Raw genomic sequence first — 19,136 nt, 5'->3', positions numbered from 1 at the left:
TCAAAGCTGGTATGTATAGAAATATACCGTAAAACCAGTTAGATTCCTTGGCATAATATTGTGTGGGTTTGCAAACATGACAACTTGGTGGATTCCTAATTTTATTGAAATTAAAAGAATAGTTATTAATTGTCCCACAGTTTATAACGGTTTTACAGTATTTCTCTTTAAAAGAAACATTATTTCTTGAGTACATGAAACAGCCAATAAGGAAACAAGTATATGTATTACATAGGATGACAATAATCAGAGGTACATATATTATATCTTGAAGAACCTTTTACATTTCTTTAAAAACACATATTACATTGCTATCTAGAAACTCTTCATTTGCTTTTTTGCCTACATTATAATATGTGTATTTTATTTTAACATAGGCTCTCAGTTACCCCATACAGTTTTTACTAACTTAAAATTTGTTCATTTCAGCTGGTAACCAGCATTTCAATGCACATGTGACTGTGACCTAACAATCTTAAATCCTGAGAAAGGTTATACATGGTTACACTGATATCCCTTTCACAGAAGAAGTGTTTGTATAGATTAATTTAGGGAACAAAATCCCAACATGACATTTGTGGCCAGGGTAAACAGTTCAGTCAGAATGAAAGTCCTTTGCTTAACCAACTGAATAACATCCATATGAACCTCGCTCTGGCAAAACAGGGATTAAAGTGCCCGTTCGGGGAGATATATATGGGCAGAATCGTAAGAAAACGTATTTTTGTTGAGGATATCACTGAAAATCCGGTTGAAATCGGTTGAAAACAAACAATATAGCGATTTTTATTTTGGGGTCGAGTACGGTAAAGTACGAAAATGACCTAATTAATATTCAGGATTCGACACGTTAATTCAAACCTAAACAAACAAAATTGCGAATACCGGCGAATTTAGCAGAGAGATGGTAAGAACAAACGCAAATACATCTGTTACAGATGGAAACTGAGTTGCAACGCTACGTTTTTGCTAAATCTATGTATTTATCTTCCATATGCTACATGTAATAATGTTTAGCGAAAGCTAAATATGAATATAATTTGCATAACTCGCAACGCTGCAAATGAGTTTTGCCTATTGCATATATTTATGATCATTTATATATTATTCTAGGTTTTGAATGTCAACATCGATAAAAAATATACATGTATTTCAATGAATTTATGTAAAGTTTATTTCTTGCTATACGATTTATATGCAAAACAACGATCTATACTGCGAACGGGGACTTTAGTGTATGGCGTAAAGTATTGTCAGACATCAGCCTCTGCAGTCCACACAGGCTAATAAGAGGACACTTTCCGCCTAGATTTGATTTTTTATTTTAAAAAAAGACTGTTTAAGCAAAACAAATAATTACAACAGAAAGTGTTGTCGCAGATAAGCCTGTGCCGACTGCACAGTTTTATCTGGAACGAAACTTTACACAGATGCATTTAGCCCTGTTTTCCCAGAACGAGGTGCCCCAAGAATATTTATGATTTTACATATATTCCATTTGAAAATAAAAGTATTTCTGGAGAACATAAAACAGCCAATATGGAACCAAGTACATCATAGAGGATGACTATATTAATAAGAATGTAGAAGATGTTCAAGGGCATGTATATGAAGGGTGTAACTAGGCACTAATCTCAGGGCCTACTCTGCCATTCACCTAATTAGCAAAAGGCTACACATAAGACTGGCTCAAGAGATTTCCTTTTTGCTATTACCTTTTCTTCACAAATCCCTGTTATACTGATAAAATGTTAATAATCTGTTGTTCTACTGTAAATTTGGCTACAGAAAATTGAGCCAGGGAAGCCCTGTATCTCTCACTCACCTGTGTTCTTGCAGGCTGTGACTCAGCTGCCTCTTGAAACTGCTCCTCCTCCTCATCATCATCATCAGTCCTTGGAGGCTGGTAACTGAAGGCTCCCTTCTCTTCTGCAGCTGCCATCTCTTCAAGTGGGCGACGTTCCACATTGGCCTGCAAGAAAAATAGTGAATAATTATTTTTTGGACAATCCATGTTTATGTACACTATTTTAGGACACTCAATGTTTACAGACAATATGTTTGACAATCCATGTTTTCTGATACTATTTTTGGACAATCCATGTTTTCAGACCATATTTTGGCCCATCCAGGATTTCAAACCCTATTTTTTGGACAATCCATGTTTTCAGACAATGTATATTTTTGGACACTACCCAGTTGAACACACTGTTTCCTGACACGCTTTGTTTCAGACATGGCACTGTAAGTTTGGAACTTATGTGTTCTAAAACACTATGACTAGGAAACAGAGACCATGTTTTCAGGCAATACTTTTGGTCACTATGCTTTTTGAAACTCCATTTTTTTGGCCACTCCATGTTTATGGCCACTCTTTTTTCAGAAACTATGATTTTGGACACTGTCTATTTGGACAGTTTTTTTTTAGTTAATACCTGTTTTTGGTCACTGCATGTTTCCAGGCCCGTTTTTATGGACATTTTATAACATAGGCAAAATAATTCTGTATTTTAGGTTTATTCTCATGATTTAAGTGCATATTCAGAAAAGAAAATTTTGACCTATGGTTTCATACAGATGTTGTTATTTAAAGCTAACCTTACAATTTTATAAATTGTTTGCTAATCAATTAACCCTCCTGACACAAAACCAAATAGCAAGCTATACAATTGCTCCAAACAAACAAACGACTAATGAACGAAGAGTTGGAAAACAAGAGCACCGCATAGCGGGTGCCAACGCTCGGCTGTGGGTGCAGTTGTAAATAAATAAAACACATTGACCTTGACTTTTGACCTAGTGACCCAAAATTGGGTGTGGCGTGTAGAAATCATCAAGGTGCATCTACATATTAAGTTTCAAAGTTGTAGGTGGAAGCACTTTGATTTAAGGCCCTATGTTTAAGTTTTATATTAGAGGTCACAGTGACCTTGACCTTTGACCTAGTGACCCAAAAATGGGTGTGGCGTGTAGAACTCATCAAGGTGCAGCTACATAAGAAGTTTAAAAGTTGTAGGTGGAAAAACTTTGATTTGAGAGCCAATATTAAGGTTTTAGCACGTGGACGGCGGATGGCAAACGCCGGACGACGAGCTGGCTAATGCTTGTGCGCCTGTTCCCAGATTAGTCTATGCAGCGTACACAACCTTATCAGAGACAATACATTCTGCTATTATTGATTTTTTTTTTCATTTAAAGACAGCCTCTTGTCAACCAAAAACCAACTCTTAGAGGAAAGTATTTTCTGAGATGCACATGCATTAAGCTAATTTTTCCAAGAGTCCTTGCAAATACAGATCACAACTAGACCTTTGTCACAGACGTGACGAATACCCCCACATGCCACATTGACACAGAATATTTTGCATGTTGTCTTCACAAAAACAGCGGACACCATGCTCAATGTTTAAAACACACTAAGTGACCCCGTGACCTGATTTTTGACCCTGCATGGCCCATCTTCGAACTTGACCTACACATCATCTAGATACAACTTCTGACCAAGTGTGGTGAAGATCGGATGAAAACTACTTAAATTAGAGAGCAGACATCATGCAGAATGTGTAAAACGTACTAAGTGACCCAGTGACCTAGTTTTTGACCCGGCATGACCCATATTCAAACTTGACCTAGACATCATCTAGATACAACTTCTGACCAAGTTTGGTGAAGATCGGATGAAAACTACTTGAATTGGAGAGCAGACACCAAGCTCAATGTTTAAAACGCACTAAGTGACCCTGTGCCCTAGTTTTTGACCTGCCATGACCCATGCTCGAACTTGGCCTAGACATCACCTAGATACAACTTCTGACCAAGTTTGGTGAAGATCTGATGAAAACTACTTGAAGTAGAGAGCGGACACAGACCGACCGACCGACAGACAGACCGACAGACAAGCTCACTCCTATATATCCCCCTAAACTTTGTTTAGTGGGGGTATAATAACTCAGGGTTGGGATTTCAGAACCATCTCAGGGGAGAAAAATGCCCTACTCCCCTTACAGGATTCAACAAAACTCTTCATTTGCATAAAGATCAAGGTAGGTAAATAACTATTTGTAAAGTAAGTTTGCCATTGAATAGGAGGAAATCATCTGACAGGAGGAAAAATCACACCCCTGCTTTGCAGACACTACGATTTTGAGATGAGACCATGTTTTCAAACAATATTTTTGGACTCAATGTTTTTCGACACTCCGTGTTTTTTGCCACTTTTATTTTTGACTTTTAAATGTTGGAAAAAAATATGCAAACAAGAGATGTGTTTGTCAGAAACACAATGCCCCCTAATGCACCGCTTAAATTTATTTTTTTTGACCTTTGACCTTGAAGGATGACCTTGACCTTTCACAACTCAAAATGTGCAGCTCCATGAGATACACATGCATGCCAAATATCAAGTTGCTGTGTTCAATATTTCAAAAGTTATTGCAAAACTTTAACCAAGGTTTAAGTTTTGGGACAGAATGACGGAATAACAGACAGACAGGCCAAAAACAATATGCCCCCGATCATTCGATCTGGGGGCATACAAATATTCTTAATAACTTCACAAGCCCACATACCGGTGCCTGTGGGTAGGTCCTGGCCGGGTACCGTCTCATCCTCTGTGGTTTGAGGTACTGTTCACACTTGACCGTGTCATTGAAGCCTGGGAACAGGTTCTCATACTCCCGGGGGTCGGCCAGGGAGCTTGCAGCCTTCATGTTCCCCAGGGACTCCCGCCACAGCTTTACCACCCTGTGGACAGCAGACAGGATGGTGTGATAAAGGGGGCTTGGGTTTAATGCATGTGCTTAAAGTGTCGTCCAAGATAAGCCTGTACAGTCCACACAGGGTAAGCTAAAAAGGGTAAACACTTTCCGCTTTCATGATATTTTTCGTTTCAAGAAAGTCTCTTCTTAGCAAAAATCGAGTTTAAGCCGAAAGTGTCGCCCCTAATTAGCCTGTGCAGACTGTACAGGCTAATCTGGGACAACACTTTACGCACCTGCATTTAACCCCCTATTCACATAGCACGGCCCATATATAAGATGGTGTGGGGATCATATAGGATGGGAGTTGAAATACTCAATGAAAGTGGAAAGTCGTCCCTTATTACTTGGTCTATGATTTACAGACAAACAATGTATTCAACAATAAAGTATCCAAAATATGTGAATAAGCCACCAAGACCAATGACCAAGTAAAATATGAAAGCTCTGCAATCAATCATTTCCATGATATTGATCGGAGAGCAAGTGTGATGGTGGACAAACAAGACTGATGTCTGGACCACAAAACAAGATGTCCCCCTAAGTTGTAAGAGAAATATTAACCATTATCCGCTTACAAGCAAAGTGGAAATAGCTATATGCAACCCGCATAAAACAAGAGCAGCCTGCAAGTCACTCAGTCTGTTCAGATTTTATGCTGTTTGCTGCAAATCATTATCTTAGGATTGGAAATAAAGCCTTTAAAACCTGTATCTAGTTACAAAGGTATTTTAATTAATTTGATTTTCTAAGGGACTGAAAACCTTTCAATGTGTGTAAATGAGTGGTACAGGGTTAAAGCAAAATACTCAAAAAAGCTAAATGTCTATGCAACACGATATTTAGCATCGCATTACTACCTGGATACTTGACTGGGCAGGTAAGTTCTGGCAAAGAAAGCTGCCTCAGGAAGCCTGCCAGTGTTTACCAACACTTCTAGGGCATTCTCCAGTCTGAAATGATATAGTCATATAATCAAGGCCCTTGGATGTCATCATAATGATGTAATTGCAATGGTATCTGTATTACAACTTTGAGATGCCCAATAGGCTGTCTACGACATCCTTAACTCTTTGTCAACCTTCTGATTTCTTGAAAATCAAAACTTATTTTTTTCCGAAATATTATTCCCGAAACAGAAGGGTTGGCCCTAAGACCAATTGAAATCCTTTGTTCATATAAAATAAAACAAGACTATTGCCAAGCAAAACAAAGTCCCCTACCTGTGAAAAACAACCATTTTCAGCAATATTTCTAATCTATTTGTTGCCATAGCAACCACAATTCTTGACGTAGTAACAAAATGAAATGAAATATTGCCATCTGTCCATGTTTCAAGTTTCATGAAAAAATATGAAGAACTTTTGAAGTTATCGCAGGATCCAGAAAAGTGTGACGGACTGACAGACTCACAGACACACAGAGCGCAAACCATAAGTCCCCTCCAGTTTCACTGGTAGGGGACTAACAAAGTTATGCTTACAGTTACTTGTAAAGGCGTTATACAAATTTTCCTATCTAACAATAAATTTCCTTTCCATTCACACACAGTTGTCAGTGGGAGCTTAACTCTTTTTCTGAGCATTGCTACGTGGACTCTAAGATGTACACTTAACAAGCCTCCGTCTGTGAAAAATGGGCTAAATGCAAGCACGTAGTGTCGTTCAAAATGAGCCTGTGCAGTCCACACAGGCTTATCAGGGACGATACTTTCCTCCTAACTGGATTTTGGTTTAGAAAATACTTCCTATAAACTGGAAATTTCATACAAAAGTCTGTTAGGCTAGCATTTAATGACAGTCCGCACAGGGACAACACTTTACATGCATGCGTTAAGCCCATTTCTTCATGAACAAGGCTAAATTCTTAAATGTAAGAGTATATTATTTAAAACATATTTCACACTCGGCTGTCAGTGAAGTTTGAACTCTTTGTCACGAAGACAGTTCGAACGTTAAGAGAGATCCCAATTATGTAAAGGCTATGTTATCCGCATTGCAAACAGGTGATCCAGAGCTAATCCCCAGTGGAGGCTTTCTTGGGATCTTTCCAAAAGGGCACCAAGTACTTGTAATAGTTCTTCACAACGGTCTACATAAGCCCAGGGCTTTCCATGTAATAGTGCTTTAAGAATTGGATTAAACTAAACCTATTCTTGACCTATGATCACTCACAGTGTAAAAACCTCTACATACCTTCCTAGCACAAAATGCGACAGGAACGCCACGTTATTATGACCCGCCTTCTCAGCAGAGTCGCCAAGTTTCGCCAACATTTCTGCATTCCCCGCTGAGCTGGCTAGCAACAAGAGCCCCCCAAAGTCCTGCGCCTGGTGCAGACACTCCAATGCCAGGCCAAACTCACACTTCTGTATGGCCATCTCAGCTAGTTGCTTCCACTTGTGTTCTCCCTGCAAGGTATGTAACGCTTTTGATAACATGCAAGTGGAAAGTGTGGTTCTTGACTAGCCTGTGCAGACAGCACAGGCTAAACTGGGCCAACACTTTTTGCACATGCATTAAACCCTTACTCTCACTATTGTATTGTCATCTAGTTTAGTTGCTTCCACTTCACTGTGAAAGGTTTGATACACTGTTGATCACATAAAAGAGGAAAGTGTTGTTTTGGATTAGCCCTTGCAGACTGCACAGGCTTATCTGGGACGACACTTTACGCACATATATCAAGTCCAAGAACTCACACTTCTGTATTGCCATCTCTACTAGTTGCTTTCACTGACTTTTGGGAAAAACGATTTCTTCATAAGATGCTATAGTTCTATAAGAAAGCCTCATGTAAGCAGTTGTTGTTTTTTTAACTTTGACATGGGGATTGGGCCCTTTGCATTGGGAACAAGAGATGTGTTTGTCAGAAACACAATGCCCCCTATTGTGCCGCTTTGAAGCCATATATTTGACCTTTGACCTTGAAGGATGACCTTGACCTTTCACCACTCAAAATGTGCAGCTCCATGAGATACACATGCATGCCAAATCTCAAGTTGCCATCTTCAATAATGCAAAAGTTATTGCAAAACTTTAACCAAAGTTTTGGGACACACAAAATGAATGACAAACAGACAGACGGACAGGCCAAAAACAATATACCCCCGATCTTTCGATCCGGGGCATAAAAATTGATGGTGTTTTTTGCTTACAAATACTAAAAATTGAGAATCAAAAAGTTTTCAGTATTAAATTTACTATGGTTTAACTTATAGAACTAGATAGAACTTGTTTGGGTAAAATATATATACTAGGGCCTTATAACAGCCTAAAATTTCAACACTTTGGATGCCAGAGTTTTTTATATACTGTCATTTATAGCAAGCCTCACGTATATTAGCACAAAAGTTACCATGGCACCCACCTCTAGTTCTTTAGCAATCTGGTAGGCAATCTTGAGGTCGCCCAGCTGCACAGACAACTCAAACTTGTGCTCCGGGTCACAGGTCACTGCCAGCGCCTGAGATTTGAAGCCCTGAAAACAAGCAAACATAACGCTCCAGTATAATGTTAACACGAAAGATTACCTTGCTAGTGAGCTTCTTTGTTGCTTCTTGATAACAATAATGATGTAAACCAATTAGTAAGTTTTGTATTATTTTAATTATCTATTCATGTGATATGCTTTTTGTTGAGTATTTCTTTGCGGAAGGCACAGGCTATTCTGTGACGATACTTTACGCACATGATTTTTCATTTACTTCGTGGCTCAGTGTTCAGAAGCCAGTTTATTTTTGAATCCACAATAATTTAGAAGATCAAAGTATTTACTTTTTCATTTTCAATCCCAGATCACATTAAAAATGTTTCTTGTATATTCTGCTTCATACAGGTGAATAACTTTCTGTCTAATTAATAATTTTTAAGATTTGTTTTCACAGTTAAAAAAGTTTGTGACTCATTTCTTACAATTTCAAAAAGTTAGCAACTAATTTGTTCACAATTCTGAAAAGTTCACGACTTTTTTTTCACAAATTAAAGGACTAAAGACTGCTTCACAAAGACAGAAAAAAAATCTCAGTGATTATAAACACTTATCAAGCAGTGTTCAGTGCCATGACAGGGAATTTGACACTGTTGAACCCATAAATGTTACAACAAATGACAACAACACAAAACAAAGCTTGTAAGGTGTAGTATGGAAGGTCATGGGTTTGATCCACATTGTGGCAGCGCTCTTGAAATCTTCCCAAAAAGACACCAATTACCAGTTGTACCCAGGAAATGTACTCGAGAGTGTTTCAATAAGACTAAGGCTCTCGCTGCAATCAAGCTAAAATTAATAAGTTTAACACAAAGTGTCCACTAACATGACTGGAAACTTGACACCATTTCACCAATTTTCCAACCAATTTTAAAACAAAACAAAGCTCACCTGTTTCTCAAGGAAGTGAGCAACACGTGTCCGGTGTTCGCGCGGCACAGTGGGCAGCACCTTGTCTGCGGTCTCAAAGTCCTGCCTCATCACGGCAGTCTGGTACTCGAGCACCGAGAGCAGGAGAGAGAAGCTGATCACGTTGAGCTCCTTGTCACCCAGGTAGAGACGATTGTCCTTGGGGATGTAGCCCAGAATGTACATCACTCTGCAGGAACAAGACATATGTGCGTTCAGTGTTTTCCCAAATTAGCCTGTGGAGTTTGCGCTCTGTGCAAACGGGGCTTGAAGCATGTGCTTAAATCTTGGGAATGTAGCCCAGAATGTACATCACTCAGCGGGGACAAGATATAGGTTTGAGGGATTTATCCTCCAGCAAGATGATTTAATAGAAGGCAACTCTAGGTGTCATGTAAACTCATGCTTTACATGCCTTCTGGCCCTTACAATGCTACTACTTTGTAAATAGAAGAATACTTTTCACTGTACATAACTTTGCGGGAATAAGATGAGCCGCACTCTGTGAAAATGGGGGCTAAATTCACGTGCATAAATTATTGTCCCAGATTAGCCTGTGCAGTCCACTCAAGCTAATCAGGAACGAGACTTTCAGCCTAAGCTGGATTTTCCTATCAAATAGAGACTTCCGTGTAACGAAAAATTCCATAAAGGAAAGTGTTGTTTTGTATAAGCCTGAGTGGACTGCACAAGCTAATTTTAGAGGACACTTTACATACATACATTAAAACCCATTTTCTCAGAGCAGGAATATCTGAGTACATAACTCTGTACCCAAGACGTCTGTATTGGACATATCTGCAGGGATATCTGAGTACATAACTCTGTACCCAAGACATATGTATTGCACATATCTGCAGTGATTTCTGAGTACATAACTCTGTACCCAAGACGTCTGTATTGGACATATCTGCAGGGATATCTGAGTACATAACTCTGTACCCAAGACATATGTATTGCACATATCTGCAGGGATATCTGAGTACATAACTCTGTACCCAAGACATATGTATTGGACATTTCTGCAGGGATATCTGAGTACATAACTCTGTACCCAAGACGTATGTATTGGACATTTCTGCAGGGATATCTGAGTACATAACTCTGTACCCAAGACATATGTATTGCACATATCTGCAGGGATATCTGAGTACATAACTCTGTACCCAAGACGTATGTATTGGACATATCTGCAGGGATATCTGAGTACATAACTCTGTACCCAAGACATATGTATTGCACATATCTGCAGGGATATCTGAGTACATAACTCTGTACCCAAGACATATGTATTGGACATTTCTGCAGGGATATCTGAGTACATAACTCTGTACCCAAGACATATGTATTGCACATATCTGCAGGGATATCTGAGTACATAACTCTGTACCCAAGACATATGTATTGCACATATCTGCAGGGATATCTGAGTACATAACTCTGTACCCAAGACATATGTATTGGACATTTCTGCAGGGATATCTGAGTACATAACCCTGTACCCAAGACGTATGTATTGCACATATCTGCAGGGATATCTGAGTACATAACTCTGTACCCAAGACATATGTATTGCACATATCTGCAGGGATATCTGAGTACATAACTCTGTACCCAAGACATATGTATTGGACATATCTGCAGGGATATCTGAGTACATAACTCTGTACCCAAGACATATGTATTGCACATATCTGCAGGGATATCTGAGTACATAACTCTGTACCCAAGACATATGTATTGCACATATCTGCAGGGATATCTGAGTACATAACTCTGTACCCAAGACGTATGTATTGGACATATCTGCAGGGATATCTGAGTACATAACTCTGTACCCAAGACATATGTATTGCACATATCTGCAGGGATATCTGAGTACATAACTCTGTACCCAAGACATATGTATTGCACATATCTGCAGGGATATCTGAGTACATAACTCTGTACCCAAGACGTATGTATTGGACATATCTGCAGGGATATCTGAGTACATAACTCTGTACCCAAGACGTCTGTATTGCACATATCTGCAGGGATATCTGAGTACATAACTCTGTACCCAAGACATATGTATTGCACATATCTGCAGGGATATCTGAGTACATAACTCTGTACCCAAGACATATGTATTGGACATTTCTACAGGGATATCTGAGTACATAACTCTGTACCCAAGACATATGTATTGCACATATCTGCAGGGATATCTGAGTACATAACCCTGTGCGACCAAGACATATGTATTTGACACAGGCGTGTAAAATTTGGCTAAAAGCAACTTGCCCTGCAGGGCCACCAGCTTGTAAAAGCAGGTCGCCCATACTGATTTTGTGGTTGCCCTGCATTTTTCACAGCAAATATGCATAATTAATATTTGTGTTAAAAACAATCAATTGTTTACTTGACAGGCTATTCTAATTATGTCTGTAAACATTAATCATGTGTTGAATTGTGTAAATAAACAAAATGACCAAAAATAACCAAGTTGTTCACCTTTTATTCACCCATTGTCCTATAATCATTCACCAACTATTAAGTCAAAATTGTCACTTTTATTTTCAATAAAACTATCCAGTTTGAAATGTATACCTGAAGTTTTCTTTTTGACTGCTCTTTATTCCTTTGTTCTAGCTTTCGTTTGTTTATTTGGTCAGATTTTGGCGTATCACTATCTTTATTATCCTTACAATTATTCGCTCCTAAAAAGTTTCAAATGTTGATTTGTTTCGACGACAACATAATGCGGGAATATAAACGGTGTCCCAATAAACATTACCCCAGCGCACTGCAGACTGGTTACAGTTCCAGCATAAAGCGCAGCATTTCTATCGTTATTTAACGACCGCATAGTTTATTAACATGACAACCAGACTAGCACCTGTTACCTAATCAAAGCACTGGCTGATATAGATATGACGTCGGGCGAGTATTTTTGGAGATTCCATCCCCCCCAAGGCTAAATACAGTCGCCAATGCGAGCGGGCCATTGTTATTTTACACCCCTGTGACAAATCTGCATATTGGTGTTTTGTCAAAAATGTTGTTCCAACTTACCAGTTTTTTATTTCCTTTTTTTACTTGTCACTTGTCTCCTACTTTTTCAATATGTCTGTACACATACCTGTCTAGATGGGCTATAGTGACTATCTCTCCACCCACATAGTAGTTCAGTCTGTTGACACTGTTGGTGTAGATGAAGCAATCCCCCACCCACACTCCTGTCTTCACTACTTCCTCGATCTCACCAACAACCTACAAGTTAGATCTGTGTAAATTATTTTAGACAAAAATACACTGTCAAATAACATCTGATACTAGTTCCCGTAAAAAGGAAAAGGAGGCTTTCATTCAAGTTACAAATGTAGATGAGTCTTCTAAAACTTTAAAAAATAACATGTGTATTCCTATGATTGTATATAAAAGACCTTTAATGCTAGAAATCCCATTTACTAATAACAAGAGCACCTCATAACGGATGCCAACGCTCGGCTGCAGCTGCAGTTTTGAATAAATGAAAGCTTGTCATAAGAATTTTTGATTCCTTTTTTAGAGGTCACAGTGACCTTGACCTTTGACCTAGTGACCCAAAAAAGGTTGTGGCATGTAGAACTCATCAAGGTGCAGCTACATATTAAGTTTCAAAGTTGTAGGTGAAAGCACTTTAATTTTAGAGCCAATGTTAATATTTTAGCACGACGCCTATGGCGGACTTCACAACAAGACGAGCTGGCTATGACAATTTCTCCGGTTTTCTCCAAAAACAGCTTAGCTATAAATCTTCAGGATAAATACATTTTTCTTTGAAAATTGTTTAATAAACAAATGTAATAACGTTTATTTGTTTTTTGTGAGATTTCCGTTTTTGTCTGGAATAGTGTTGTTAAAAAAAAATTAAAATAAAGAAAATGGCTGCAGAGTTATGGTCTTAATTTAGCCAAATATATATGGAAATGCCAATTGTCTTGAAGGTACATTTTAGGATTCAGCTCCAGCGCTTTAAGGGGTAATTAATGCTAATAGAGTTACCATTTATAAGGTTGATGTAAGCTGCCTTCTGAAAAAAATTGGATTTTTATGCATGTGAATGAAGTGTGGTTCCATATTAGCCCATGCAGTCCCCACAGGCTAATCAGGGATGACACTTTCCACTTTTAAGTAATTTTTCCTTTAAAGGAAGTCTCTAATAAACAAAAATCCAGTTCAAGCGGGAAGTGTGGTCCCAGATAGCCTGTGAAGACTGCACAGGCTAATCTGGGACAACACTTTAAGCACATACATTAAGCCCAGTTTGCCCAGAATGAGACCAATATAAGCTTTCACATATAACATAAGATGGGCTGTAAAGGAAAGAAATTGGACTTTAAGCGTCTCAGTTCTAAAGATTTGTGTGGGTCTTTATTCCGATGCTTAATGCTGCAAAGCAGTCTGTACTCACGTCAAAAGCCTCCTCAATGCCATCCTCTGTTACAAGTTCCTTGTCGTTTTTCGCCTGGTCTACAGCCTCCTGGCGATACTTGAGAATGAAGAAGGACTCCTCTGTAGAGATGCACACCAACTCTCCGTTCTCACTCCAGTATATCTGAACAACAAGAGATAGAGGATATTTGTTCATGTCAGTGTAAGATCGTTTGTTATTTCAAGAGTGATCATAGAAAATATATTTTCATGAGTGGCGCACTTTTTTCTATGACCACGAGTGAAATAACAAACGATCTTACACTAACATTAACACATTTTCTGTTTCTTTTATGCCCCTTTTTCAAGAAGATAATTAACAGCTGTTTCCCTTTCGCTGAAAAGTTACCCTTTCTCCAGTGGTGTGCCTAAATACATTTCAATACACAAAATGACGTCATTATTCCAGCGAAACTCTTTTACAATGTAAATAAACAGAGAAAAAAGCATAAAATAAAAAGAAAATTTGTTGGATTTGATGGAATACCGATTTTAATTCACACGTAATCATAAATAAGAGCTGTCAGAGGACAGCACGCTCGACTATTCGAGTGCTTGACAGTAAAACAGGGGGGGGGGCATGGGGGAGGGAGAGGGGGGGTATAATGTGGGTGTGTGTTCATTTAATAGATGATCTTTAAAAAAAAAAAAAAATTGGGGTGGCAGTGTTCTGCGTCATTGGCGCAAAAATAAAAGATTTGTCCCCACCCGTTTTCCATATATGGGTCCGCGAGCGCACAGGAATTAGAAATAACAAGATGCGTTTGTGAAACACAATGTCCCCCTATATGATGTTTGACCTTGAAGGATGACCTTGACTTTGTGAAGGATGACCTTGACCTTGACCTTTCACCACTCAAAATGTGCAGCTCCATGAGATACACATGCATGCCAAATATCAAGTTGCTATCTTCAATATTGCAAAAGAATTAATAAAATAAGCGATTTGGGCCACATATATTTGACCTCTGACCTTGAAGAATGACCTTGACCTTTCACCACTCAAAATGTGCAGCTCCATGAGATGCACATGCATGCCAAATATCAAGTTGCTATCTTCAATATTGCAAAAGTATTTATAAAATAAGCGATTTGGGCCACATATATTTGACCTCTGACCTTGAAGGATGACCTTGACCTTGACCTTTCACTACTCAAAATGTGCAGCTCCATGAGATACACATGCATGCTAAATATCAAGTTGCTATCTTCAATATTGCAAAAGTATTCATAAAATGAGCGATTTTGGCCACATTTATTTGACCTCTGACCTTGAAGAATGACCTTGACCTTGACCTTTCACCACTCAAAATGTGCAGCTTCATGAGATACATATGCATTCCAAATATGAAGTTGCTATCTTCAATATAGCAAAAGTTATTGCAAAATGTTAAAGTTGGCGCAAACAGACAGACAGACCAACGGACCAACAGACAGACATGGCAAAAACAATATGTCCCCCACTACTATAGTGGGGGACATAAAAACTAATCAATTCAATTGGTAAGTCGGTAAAGTAATTAAGTGAGTGTGTAATCAAAACGAATTATTTCATTGGACCTGACATCATTTTGCAGCCAATGGTAAATTTACTTTAATAAGACTTTATTGCATTGGTAAGTTGAGATTATAACAACCAATCAAAATGACGGAAAGTGACAGGCCGAAGAAAACAAAATCCATTTGAGTTTATGTCCTCCGGCAAGTAAAATTAGAAAATATGACGATAATAATAACAACACCCCAACAGACTCTTCCCAAGTCCCAACATCGTTTAGCAATGACAAAAAAGTCTACCCCTGGCCCTAAACATATGTTCAAAGCAAATTGGCTTCGAAAATTGTCTTGGTCACTGTTTGACAACAACAAAATGACATACACTTTGTGCATAAAGCAAAAAAAAAAACGCCTTTACTATCGGTAATTCTTATTATCAAACAAGTACTTTGACACGCAATGCTGAGTTCAATGACCACAAATCTGTTGAAAGTTTTGAAAATATGTTGACTATTATTTGACAGTTTTTTTTTTGTTTTTTTTTAATATTCATGGTTGAATAAGAATGTTACGTCCTGTGGACTTGCTGTAAGAAGAAAACAAGCAAATTTAAGAGTGCAAGTAAAATATAAATAGTTTCTGAAAATTAAATTCTGCTACAAATATATTTCTCTGTCCCCATATTTTTCCTTTTTGTCCCCACTTTTTTAACCCTAAAGGGTCCCTGTCCCCAACAGTAAAAATTCACGGCAGAACACTAGGGTGGGGGGTTGTGGGGGGATCTGGGGGGGCTGGGCGTTGGGGATGGTTTGGGTGGATTGCATTGTGGTATGTCAGGTAAGTGTTGTTTTGTCAAACTTGAACATAGATTTAACAATAATATGCATATTTTAAGTATAAAAGGGGCCATAATTCTGTCAAAATGCTTGATACAGTTGTCTGCTCTTGTTTATAGGTTGGGGTCAAGTTGGTAAACAAGTATGCAAAATATGAAAGCAATATGTCAAGGGACACAGGAAATATTTGGGGTAGTACGCAAACTTTAACATAGATTGATCAATAATATGCATATTCTAAGTATAAAAGGGGCAATAATTCTGTCAAAATGCTTGATACAGTTGTCTGCTCTTGTTAATAGGTTGGGGTCATGATGGTAAACGAGTATGCAAAATATGAAAGCAATATGTCAAGGGACACAGGAAAGGGGCCATAATTCTGTCAAAATGCTTGATACAGCTGTCTGCTCTTGTTTAAAGGTTGGGGTCATGATGGTAAACAAGTATGCAAAATATGAAAGCAATATGTCGAGGGACATTGGAAATATTTGGGGTAGTACGCAAACTTTAACATTTGCACGCTCATGGAAACGCCAACGGAAACGCTAACGCCGGGGTGAGTAGGAGAGCTCCACTATATATATTTCATATATAACAGTCGAGCTAAAAATATGATAATCTTGATATGATAATCTAACAAGAGGACCTGAAAGGCCCAAAGTCGCTCACCTGAGATAACAAGATATTATTGGGACAAATCTTCTGACCAAGTTTCATTAAGATCGGAAAATAAATGTGGCCTCTAGAGTGTTTATAATAAGGTTTTACTTTAGACATATAAGGAAAAATGCCGCGCCCCCTGGCAGCCATGTTTTTCAACCAACAGGCATTTTTCAACTCGTCTATCGGGATGAATCTTCTGACCAAGTTTCATGAAGATTAGACAATAAATGTGGCCTCTAGAGTGTTAACAAGATTTTACTATAGCCATATAAGGAAAAATGCCCCGCCCCTTGGCAGCCATGTTTTTTTGAAGCAAACGTAACCATTTACGAACTCATCCGTGATATCATTGAGACATATATTATTATATTAATTCTATTAATTTATTTCATATAAATTATACAAATTTATGTAATATTTCAATTATCTCCATGGGATACAGTGCGTTCTTTGTATTGATCTTCTAAACATAGCTTTAATTGCAATATTTTATCATGGCTCATTTATTGTTAATCACAAATTTTCAGTGATTCATTTTGAAATCTACATCAATGAGTCCCTGGGACTCGCATATTTTGAAACAATGGGTCCAAAATGAAAATATTGGGTCCCAGATTGTGTCTTTGTAAATTCGTTACAAATAATCTACTTAACATGATACACCTTAGCCAGGGTCTCTTTTATGCAATTTTACAGCTTTAAACAGAACTAGAGCTGTCTCCATCGGAAGAGATATGCCCCCAAAAACGCTTTTTGAAACCTAAACACAGATTTCGAAACCTAACTCGGAACCTAAGTTCAAGGTCAAGGGAGTCAAATTTATGTGTGTATGGAAAGGCCTTGTCCATATACACATACATACCAAATATGAAGGTCACATCTGAAGCGACATAGAAGTTATGAGCATGTTTCGAGCGGAAACGCAATTTTTTGATGATTCAAGGGCCGTAACTCAGAAGTGCCTTTGTAATTTGGCTGATTATTGATCTTTACCTAGATTTTATTGCCTTTCAAATTTTTATAAAGTTTGGTGAAGATCCGACGACAATTGGTGGAGCAATTGAGCGGAAACGAGAAAAAACTCAATTTTTTGTGATTCAAGGGCCGTAACTCAGGAGTGTTTGGGTCAATTTGGCCGATTATCAAACTTGGCCTAGATCTTATGACCTTACACATTATCATGAAGTATGGCAAAGATCCTATGACATTTGCTTGAGTTATTGAGCGGAAACAAGAAAAAACACAATTTTTCGATGATTCAAGGGTCGTAACTCAGCAGTGTCTGGGTCAATTTGGCCGATTATCAAACATGACCTAGATGTTATTGCCTTACACATTGTCATGAAGTTTGGTGAAGATCTGATGACAATTGCTCGAGTTATTGAGCGGAATCGAGAAAAAAACAAATTTTACGATGAATCAAGGGCCATAACTTAGGAGTGTGTTGGTCAATTTGGCCCATTATCGAACTTGACCTAGATATTATTGCCTTACACATTTTGATGATGTTTGGTTAAGATCTGATGACAATTGCTTGTTTTATTGAGCGGAAACTAATCCGGACGGACAGACTAACTAACTAACTGACTGACTGACTGACGGACATTGTGATTTTAATATGCCGCCAGAACCTATGTTCTGGGGGCATAAAAAGGTTTATAGCAAGTAAAATCTGTATTTGTTTTACTTTTAATAACAAAAAGTGAAACATATAACATTTTAAAGGCTCATAAAAGGTGACGATCCGTTATTATTAACGATTTTTAAATATATTTTGCATATTTTATTACAAACAAACAATACATATATGCTATTGTACATTACCATTTAACAAAGAGCAATACAACTTGTTGTGAGCTCAAATTACAGTGTCCTCCAAGTCAATTGTGTTTACAAACAATCAGTTTATTTACATCGCTGTTCACTCAAGCGCGCCGGTGACTGAGGTCACCAAAATATATCGTTGATTTTCAGCTTTTTCCGGTATCACTCACAAAGTAGACCTCTTCTTAATGGTTAAATGGATTTGTATTGATCTAATAAGTTACTTTTTGCTGGTAAAAAGTTGTTTAAAATACAATTTAAATTGAATTTTCTTTCAGCTATTTTTAGCATACGTCTCCGCTTTGAGGCTACACACCACGTTAGTTGCAAAGTTGTAAACATTTCTTCCAATTATGAAACGGGTATATCTTCCATAATTCTTGACAGTGTTGCACCTAAGCTGTGTTATTTTCATTTTTTATGCAAGAGTAACTGAAATCTGGCAAAAATTATACCAGTTTATATGCATAATAATTGTATTTTTTGTCACGTTGTATGAGCCTTTAAACAGAGAACTTTTAACATCTTTAACAATTTGGACTGAATAGAGTTTTAATAAATTGGATGACTAGTGTTTATAATTTTTTGGTCAAAAATAAGCCGTTTCAAACAGTGTGACAAAAGACAATTTCTCCTTTGGTCAAAAGGTTTACACCTCCAATACAGATTTAGTGCAACAACACTCATACTGTATTTAAGGTGT

General features: G+C 38.0%; 1 protein-coding gene across 19 annotated transcripts in view; it reads right to left on the bottom strand.

Annotated features, from left to right (window-relative positions):
- The window catches only part of LOC127841135 (coatomer subunit beta'-like), a 238,277-nt gene that overhangs the window by 178,807 nt on the left and 40,334 nt on the right, over positions 1–19,136 (bottom strand). For all 19 annotated transcript variants that reach the window (XR_008030718.1, XR_008030719.1, XM_052369731.1 and 16 more), the window contains 8 exons: positions 13,594–13,737; positions 12,280–12,410; positions 9,138–9,345; positions 8,127–8,237; positions 6,953–7,167; positions 5,618–5,710; positions 4,569–4,743; positions 1,826–1,972 (listed from right to left, as the gene is read on the bottom strand). Coding sequence is in view for 17 of the 19 variants with exons in the window: in XM_052369731.1 (XP_052225691.1) it covers positions 1,826–1,972; positions 4,569–4,743; positions 5,618–5,710; positions 6,953–7,167; positions 8,127–8,237; positions 9,138–9,345; positions 12,280–12,410; positions 13,594–13,737 (1,224 nt within the window). In the remaining 2 variants the exon portion in view is untranslated. The remainder of the gene's footprint in view (positions 1–1,825; positions 1,973–4,568; positions 4,744–5,617; positions 5,711–6,952; positions 7,168–8,126; positions 8,238–9,137; positions 9,346–12,279; positions 12,411–13,593; positions 13,738–19,136) is intronic.

Source organism: Dreissena polymorpha, chromosome 8, assembly GCF_020536995.1.
Source record: "Dreissena polymorpha isolate Duluth1 chromosome 8, UMN_Dpol_1.0, whole genome shotgun sequence".
NCBI classification, from domain to species: Eukaryota; Metazoa; Mollusca; class Bivalvia; order Myida; family Dreissenidae; genus Dreissena; species Dreissena polymorpha.
The sequence above is the reverse complement of the archived record's forward strand: the minus strand, read 5'-3'. Positions and strand labels throughout refer to the sequence as shown.